Source organism: Struthio camelus, chromosome 25, assembly GCF_040807025.1.
Source record: "Struthio camelus isolate bStrCam1 chromosome 25, bStrCam1.hap1, whole genome shotgun sequence".
NCBI classification, from domain to species: Eukaryota; Metazoa; Chordata; class Aves; order Struthioniformes; family Struthionidae; genus Struthio; species Struthio camelus.
In genome coordinates this window covers 112,255-121,007 of record NC_090966.1, presented here as the reverse complement: position 1 = coordinate 121,007, position 8,753 = coordinate 112,255, and the positions used below count along the sequence as shown (strand labels likewise).

The 8,753-nt window shown below is 48.7% G+C and overlaps 1 protein-coding gene across 3 annotated transcripts in view; it reads right to left on the bottom strand.

The window, feature by feature from the left end:
- Nucleotides 1-491: 491 nt before the first annotated feature.
- The window catches only part of LRRC37B (leucine rich repeat containing 37B), a 20,827-nt gene continuing 12,565 nt past the window's right edge, over nt 492-8,753 (bottom strand). Inside the window, exons 7-14 of one of the 3 annotated variants that reach the window (XM_009685349.2) lie at nt 8,171-8,245; nt 7,377-7,495; nt 3,965-5,394; nt 3,766-3,861; nt 2,658-2,722; nt 1,653-1,713; nt 1,396-1,550; nt 492-648 (exon numbers count right to left, since the gene is read on the bottom strand). In XM_009685349.2, coding sequence (XP_009683644.2) covers nt 609-648; nt 1,396-1,550; nt 1,653-1,713; nt 2,658-2,722; nt 3,766-3,861; nt 3,965-5,394; nt 7,377-7,495; nt 8,171-8,245 — 2,041 coding nt within the window. In that variant the 3' untranslated portion in view covers nt 492-608. Of the gene's footprint in view, nt 649-1,395; nt 1,551-1,652; nt 1,714-2,535; nt 5,395-7,376; nt 7,496-8,170; nt 8,246-8,753 lie in introns of those variants that run through there. The other 2 variants (XR_011136257.1, XR_011136256.1) reach the window with 2 other exon arrangements.

Genomic DNA, 8,753 nt, shown 5'->3' with positions numbered 1-8,753 from the left:
CGGGGCGGGGCGGGGCGGTGCTGTGAGACCACAGCCCCCGGGGGCGGAACCGCGCTGATTACAAGGAAACGCGCACGCGCACCCTTATGTGCACGCAGGCGCACATCTGCAGGCAGGCATGCTAACAAGCACACACAGCGACACACGCACACAAGTGCAGGCAGGCACACCTGCACAGTCACGCAAGCCCAAGCTAGCACACACAGAAGCGCACACAGATGTACAAACATGCATGCACACATATACACTCACAGAGGTATGTACGCATGCACGCACACAGCACTGCCGTGTGCACACAAACACGCGGTGCATCCCAACATGGCAAGGGGCCCAAGCAACTCGTTCCCACCCTTTTGGCAGGACCCTCATCTCCGTGGTCCCTTCTGTCCTTCCGGTAGCCACAACACATGTGTGTGCATGTGCATGCACGGCCCTGGACACGCCCACATGCATGTCATGCACGCTTCCATTCACACGCAGAATGCTCACACTTGTTGAAAAACCTGCTAATTTTAATAGTAAATTCTGAAGTCGTTCCCTGGTATCTATCAGCCAACATCACAACTTTATACAGTTCCCGAGGCACAGCGTAGCCCCCAAGCCCCATATCAGTCCAGCGCCTGCTGCGCTGGCAGCTCCTCTTGCTTCCTGAAGAGAAGAAAAGAGCAGCTGTCAAGCTGGGCTTTCCCCCAGGTGGCAGAGGGACAGTGAAGGAGGTAGCACCCCAAGGTGCTTGGTGCCCCTAGGCAGGTGGGTGTTACGGACCCCTGGCATGGCATGTCCCTGCAACTTGCCACAAAGTCAGCTAAATTGGTTGAAGCTACTGGGGAAGGGGGAGTGAGCCCTGTGGGGCACCCATGCTGAGCTGCACCAGGAGCACTCCCAGAAGCTGAACAAAATTAAAGTTGGGTTGGACTTGTGGCTGAGTCCAACAAGGATGAGAAAGGATGAGAGAAGATGAGGGCGATGGAGGAGGTGACCCTGCGCAGTGAGCTGGACGTGAGCTTCACAGGACACAGATCCCGAAACGGGACCACAGCCAAGACCAGGGCTAAACGGGCAGCAGCAGCGCTGCACCGTGCTCATCCCTTCTCCCATCCCCTGTAGCCCTGCTGATCCCATCCGGCAGGGCTGGGCACCTGGCACCCTGAGCACATGGCCTCCCTAGCACCCTCCTCCATGGACAGGGACCATTGCTCCCACTCTCAGGGTGGACCTGGGTGACAAGGTGGTGGCATCAGCAATTGCAGCAATTGCTCTGGGCAACTGCACATCACTGTGATGGCAACCTTTCTTGGTGACATAACAGCAAGGCAGCAAAGGTAAACCCTGGCAGTTCCCACACTGGAACGAGAGGTGAAAGACAAACACAGGCGCTGTCACCATCCCACTTACTTTAGTTCAGCCCTGTTGAAAATCTCTTCCTCGTCTGAGGACTCTTCATCGTACAACTTCTGAGCCATGTTTTTTTTATGCTGGGAATCAAGGGGCTGGTACATGTCTCTAAGCCACAGCGGTTTGTTTTTGCTCAGATCTGATACATGAGAGCCCTGGGAAGCATCAAGCAAGGGAATGTTTCAGATATGAGAAATAGCTGGGAGCGCAGTGAGGGGGGCAGAGGGACACACATCTCACGTTCCCTCTGCTGTTACCTGCTTTGTAAGGTCATGTGTGTTCTTGCTCCATCTGCCTGGCAGGAATTTCTGAAAGAACCTTAAGAATGATAAAAAGTAAAGGAAGCTGGTGATGGCAGTTAGTGCTAAGAAGGTCACTTGCACCCTGCCTTGCTGGGGTCCCCCTACTCAGTACAGCACCGTGTTTATGGTCAGGCAACTGGCGTTTATGATGCTGTGAAACATCTGGATTTAGTGGGTTAGGGATAAAGAAAGGGAAGGAGAAAGGCTTTTATGCATCATCTCTGCAGAATTTACCTTTCCTGGCCCATTTGCAGAGTGGCATGGCCGGGGTGGCTGCAGTGGGTGTCAGTGCCCTGCCGTGGCAGAAACCTCGACCTACTTGGGGTAGTTTCATCGGACCCTAATGAAGATGAACCTCCCCATAAAGGCGAGTCTTTTAAGTGAAGGGATGGTGTTTGCCAAGATGCCTGGGAATTAGTTCTAGTTTAGCCTGGAAACAAGAGCATCACAAGAAGAGAGGAGCAAGCTCTTAAACAGCCTCTCTGGGGAACGGGGAATGGGGCAGGGAGAAGTGGGGGCAGAGCTGTCACTGCGTACATCAGAGAAGGGTCATGCTGGGCACCAGGGCAGAGAGGTGTTTTCTCTTGCCTACAAAGCATGGTCAGGCCAGTGCTGAGTGAGCTGAGAACCGGGGGTGTGGCACGACGTGGGAGCCCAGGGCCAACATATCTGCTGCAGCCAGCATTTATGGTTGCTGTTTTGGTTGCACTGCAAGGAGAAAGGCTGCTGGGGGGTCTGTGGAGGTGCTGGTTGAGATCTGAGCTTATAGTGGTGCTGATTACTCACACTTTGGGGTCCCTTTTCTAGGTGTGTTAAAAAGCTACATAAACATATCCACCCTGGTGACTAGTGACTCCTCTGCAGCCAGTGCCTGAGTCCTTGGGGGGCTCCACGATTAGGCGCTGTTCAGAGTAAAGACTGTTTGTGGCCCAGCAGTGGGACGGTGGAGGGAGTAATTACCATCTCAGTCGTGATTTACTGGTGGTTTGGGGTTGGGAAGCAGCTGCAGATTTCTGGGAGCAAACCTGGTAAAGCAGAGAGAGAGAGAGAGACTTGTTACATCAGGATTTTCTTGTCATACTCTGCAAAACAAGGGAGGCCAAAAGGTTGTTCCTTAAACCAAGCATGTTATATGTGCCAGAAGCAAAATTTGTGAGTCTGTGCCAGAAGCAAAATTTTTAGAAAGAGCCCATCCTCCCTTCCCAGCTCCCAGCTTTCCTTGCCTTAGAAATGACCTGAACTCCCAGAGCTCTCCTAATCTCAGAAATGTTTATGTCTGCCTTTCTTATCTGTGCAGTGCTTTGCAGGGTACTCCCCTCCTGTTTAAAGCTAATCCTAAACATGTAGGTAGGTAGGCTTTTAAAGAAATAAAGACTTTCTGCAAGGAGAAGTGCACTAAATGAGGCTGTGCCCTCTCTTCTGCCTGGCTCTGGCAGTGCTCTGACCCACACTGAGCCATTGCACCTTGCTGAAGTGGTCAGCAGCTTCTTTTTGAGAGATTTTGAGCTGCTAGATAGCTAGGGAAGCCCTCCAACGTTTGTTACTTTGCAGAAAAGCTTGGTTTTGGCAAGTGTGAAAGTAGCAGGGGAATTGCTGTACATCTGAAAGCACTTGGCACAGGCAGGAGAGCAGAACAGGGGCAGAAGAGCCTGGAAAAGGTGATCCCATAAGGCCCAGGGTGATGAACAGCAGGGATTGCAGTGTAAAACTCAGAGACAGGCTGATGGGAGAAACTATGATGACAGAGAACCACAGCACTCTCAGAGAAACTGGGAAGTGGGTAAGAGAGCTGTGGCAGTCTGATTAGGTGACCTCCGGACAGCTTGTGACAGATGCTGGGATGAGCCCCCATGGTAGGGCCTGAACCCACGCTGAGCTATGTGGTGTGCATGTCATGACAAGCTTCAAAGGTTGGAAAAAAAGCTCTTGAGCTATCCGGCATGTCCGTAGACATCCACATTGATGCTCTGGGTTTCACGAGCTACACAGGGAGGCATCATCCCAGCCCTGTGCGCTCGAGCTACAAGGCTTGACTGGCAGCTGTCTGTCAAGGGAGTTATCTGCTTACCTCAATAAGACAAATCACTGTGAGAAAGAGCATGATGATGACAGCCACCGATACTGCCACCAGGAGCCTGTTGCCGTAGGCATACTCTGGTTTCTTCTGGTACAGAAGAAGAAAAAATCAGCAAGGGAGAGACCGTTATTCCTTCCATTCCCCATTGTCCAGAAAAATCATATCCAGCGATATCCAGTGTTGGTCCTACCTTCCCTGCGAGTTTCCTGCCTGCCGCCCTGGGCTGGGCTGTGCCATTGGGAACGTTCCCTTCCAGGAAACACCGGCCTGCGAGAGCAGAGGCTCCCTGGTGATCCTGCCTCTCACTGAGTACCTTCAAGAGCAGCCCCATCTTCGAGACCATCTTTGTGCAGGCCAGCTGGACCGCAGGCAGGCTGCAGTCTATCCTCAGGGCTCGTGCCACGTGAGCAATGAACGTCCGCAGGGCTTTCTCTGGGACGAGTAAGCGCAGGTGATATTTGAACTTGGTTTCAAACAGGTCTCCTTGAACCGGCGCGGTGTCTGGGCTGTCTGAACTACTTGGTTTATTGAGGAAATCAAATCCTTCCTCCTTTTGATGCTTCCCATGTGTTTCGTCAGTTTGACGGATGCCCAGTAAGTGCCCACCTGGAGAGGAAGCCTTGTCTTTAGACGTATTCTCTAGCATACTCCTTGCAATGCGGCGGCTGCTGTTAACCAATAGGTTATAGAAAAAATGTCCTGCAGTGTTTAATCTCTGCTCTGGTTTAGGTTTTATTGGTGTGGGCTCTTCCTCTGGATTAACTTCATAGTCTGTCCTGTAGAAAAGCTGATTACTTTTACTCAGACATGGACTCTCTTGCTGCCCGTGCTTTTTGTAGGTCCAAATAGAGCTATGGCTTGGAGGTGGTCCATCCTTTCCATCCTCTATGCCCTCCATCTCATGATTTTTTTTGGCCTGTTCCAGAGCATCAGAATAATCTGGAATCTTAAAAGACCTGGACAAATGAGAGGCTTCTGCTGGGGAATACAAAAGGGAATGCTTTGAAGAAGGCATGGATATTTTGTCATGTCTGAAGACAGTGTTAGTGGGGTTTAACTTCTCAGCTACTTCCCATAGGCTTAGTGGTGTGTGGTGCAAACCTAAGTCATGTTGCTTTTGCACCCGATCTGTAGCAGCTGTGGTCCTCTCTTGTTCCACTGCTAGGGTCCTGTGCACCTCGCGCCTCTGCATAGCAAGCGTTGGTGAGAGAGAGATGATATTCTTCACAGTCGTGACGTTTTTAGCCTTGTGTAGCTTCTTCTCAAGCTCAGCCACTAGCACTTTTGCTAAGAAATGGAGTTTCTTCATATCGCTTTCACTGGTCCAGCCCTTGTTCTGAATGCTGTGCAGCATCAGCATCAATTCCTTATTGCTCTTACCTTCCTGCCTAGATAGGTGCTGAGGGAAATGGGAATTTCTTCTGGGAATGTGATCATTTGGCTTACTGAGATCAGCATCAGTGCTTGTTAGGTTCAGGACCACCGCAAGTGTTACTGTTTCATAGCCTCCAAGCACAGGTTCTTTGGGCTTGAGGTTTAACACCACTGTGGTGTTCAGTTTTCTGGATTGTAACACTTTCATTATCTCTGCTTGCATCTTTGCCAGAGAATCTGTATGAGCTGTTAAACACCAAGAGAGCCGATCAGTGACTCTCATGTCACAAAAAACTTTCTGCCAAAGTGCAGGGTCAAAGGTTTACCCCAAGACAAGGGAGTGTGTGAACCAAATGGTGGATGCATTACAGAGGGGAAAAGTCTTCTTAAATCAGTTAGATTATCTCACTGGGGCAGAACAGATACATGTTTTTTCTGGTCTCTCTCAGGGCTCTGTTCAAATCAGTGTGAGTCATCCCAGGGACAGGGGTTTTCTGTGGGAGAATCTCCCACAGCTTAATACAAGTCAGTGCTGAGTTGCTAAAAATGCCATAAAGCTTAAAACTAGGAGTGAGCCTGGAAAGCAGAATACCCAGACACAGCGTTTGTCCCCAACTAGCATTTGTCAGTTATCCCAGCTAGCCCTTCTCCCTGCAGTTAATAAAACTTGGGATATTTCACATTAAAAAGCTTCTGTGTTGTTGTCGAGCTCCCAAAAGCAGTGGTGGGGCTTAAGTCAGAGTGAGCACCCAATAAAGGAGCACTGATTTTCTGATGATGGATGTAGCTCCCCTCACCCAGGCCTAGGAGAAGTGGAAGAACTGGACATTTGACCCAGAGCAATGCATATAGCCCAGGATAGCTCTTGCCCTGGTATGTGAAGGGAACATGTTGAGCCTGCAAAGTTAGAATAAGTAGTATTCTAGAGTCCTACACCATGGCTGCAAACACAGCCTTATGTCTAATGCCACTTTGCAGATAGGTTAATGTCAGAGGCAGGGTGACATGTTCAAGAATATTTACAGATTACAAAGGTATTCAGGCTTCATCTGCCTTTAAAATGACAGGAAATTAGACACCAAAATATTTCTGATGATCTGGCTATAAGTAGCTTAGGAACCCGTTTTCCCTAGACTTGCAATGAAGTTAGACTCACTTGTCCATATCCAGCTTGAAAATAAGTTACCTGGGGACCTTTGAAATGTTGCTCTATTTGCAGAAGCCTACCTTGCCTCTGGTTTGAATAGGATGATTTTTACTCTATGCAAAGATCGAGCAGGACAGTGCACTACTCAGGCTGCACAGACTAGCGAGAGAATAATAACGCCTGGTGTTTGTCTAGTGCCCTATGAAGGAGGTCAGGGTTACTATCCTCTCTTCTACACATGGGGAGCAGATTGGCAGAGAGACTAGACAAGTTTTGGACTAGACAAGTATTTCCCAGGCACCCTCCAACACACCACACATTACAGGAGGTTTCTCCAGAGCCTGCCTAGGCCATCTGTGCTTGGTTAAGGGTTTCCAGTGTGCGTGGCAGGTCTGACGTGCCACTCAGCACATGCTACATTGCCAGTACAATAGGAGCATTACAGGACCCTTTTGCCGGTTCCATGCTGTATTTGGGATCACTCTTACTGCTGAGCTGTGACTGGCCAAGGTATGGTGCCACTGGAAAGGGTTAGAAGGATGTCAGGGAAAATTTGGAGGGTTTATGAACAGATGGTGCCTTCTAGCACCTGGGAATGGTACTGGGCACGCATGATTTACTTGACTAGATGTGTTGTGTGCATTGGAAGCTCTTGTGTTTGTTTAGCTCAGCAAGCTATTTCTTCTCAAGATAGTATTTGACACAAAAGATATGGGTAATCGCTAGTAACTTTTCAACTCTTCTTTTTTCAAAGTCATGTGGTTGAAGGGAACTTTTTGTGCCTATGGCTCAGGGAGCATAGTCAGAGGCCTCCCTGGTCTCAACTGAACTACCTGCACCGGCCTTCGGGCTGATTTACAAGTTTCTCTATTTGTGCTCAGTAAGCAGTGCTGATTCTGCCCAGATCTGGCATCCCTGGGACTGGTCAGGAGTCACCAGCCTGGACTGATGCCATTGGGGCTGCCAACTTTGGCTGGGAACCCTCATAAGATCCCTCCTCTAGCATCTTCCACAGCTAGAGGAAGCCGGACAAATTTCAAGAATCTACACTGACAGTGTCTTACATTGACAGCAAACCTACCGCACTGGGGAGCGTTGGTGGTACATAAATTCTCACAGCGTAACTTGATGGTCTTGCACAGGGTTTCAATAGTGTCTTTCTTCTGACAGAGGCAGCAGGCCATATCACTGGGGAGTTTGCTAAAGACAAAGAGGTTACTGGACAAAATCCCAGCATCTCAATCGATGTCTGTGGGTCCAACTCAGGTAACACACAGAGATAATGCATTCCAGTTGTGCTTGGATATCTTCTACAGCTCTGAAAAATGTATTTTCCCCCCAGTGAAAATTCTGATGGACAAAAATGTTCTCCAGATTTCTAAGAGAAGTTACAAATAGAAAATAGTTTTCCCCAGTGACTTCAAAATGTTGATTTTACTTTCAAAAATAGAACCAATCCCAAAGGCAATTTGAAACAGAAAATCACATCCTCACTTGATTTAAGACTTCCCTTTGGAAACCTGGAACACATCACATAAATGGTGAAATTTGTTCCTTAGCAGGTGAGTTTGGGGGGTATCAAAACTAAATAGCATTTTCTTTTTATGATTTGTATTGTCTGAGCTGTAGTTATGCCTAAGAGCCCAGTCATGGACCTGAGCCCCTGTTGCTCAGTGCTGTCACTCAGGGGTCTTGAACAGACACTTGTAGTACTCTGATGGATACTAGGGAAAAATAAAGAGCTCCGGGTGAGCAAAACTTGGGCTTACTGGGGTAATTTTGACATTGTAGTGAGCTGATTTGTTTCCCATGCAGACCTCCTGTTTCAGCAATTGTGATTTGTAGGCAGCTGGGACCAAGTTCCCGCATACTCACAGCGTTTCCAAGTGGACTGTTGTCAGGAGGAGAGTGTGAAACGTCTGCAGAGTCACTTGTGTTGCACCCAGGTCTCTGAAAGGATTTGCAAAATCAAATGAAATTTTCAGACCACATTACTGGAACTCTGCTCTGAGAACAAGCCCAGATCTCTGATGATTGTGGTGTCATTCACAGAGGGATCCACCTCTGCCTAATCAGTCACACTAGTTATTCAAAACCCTGTTTCCTCTTGCCTTATATCTGTTCCTAACCACGGAGTCTAAAGGAAAAAGAGATCCTGCAGATTTCGTGGGAGGCTGATGTGAACAGAAGAGATTCCCCAGCTCAAAATCCTTTTCTAGCTCTGCCATGAGCACAGCCCCAGCCCTCACCCTTGCTCAAAAGGGAGCCACTTCTTGTCCAAGCAGGTGAATCCACGGTGGCCTTGGAAGGAGAGATTAGGGATGAAATTGTGGTCTCACAGCCATCAGTGTGCATCTTGCCATTAATTTCAGTAGAGCCATGATTGCAATTTAAGTATTTCAATTCTTTTCCAAAAAGACAAATCTCTTGGAGAGGTCTTGTGCACATCCAGACTCAT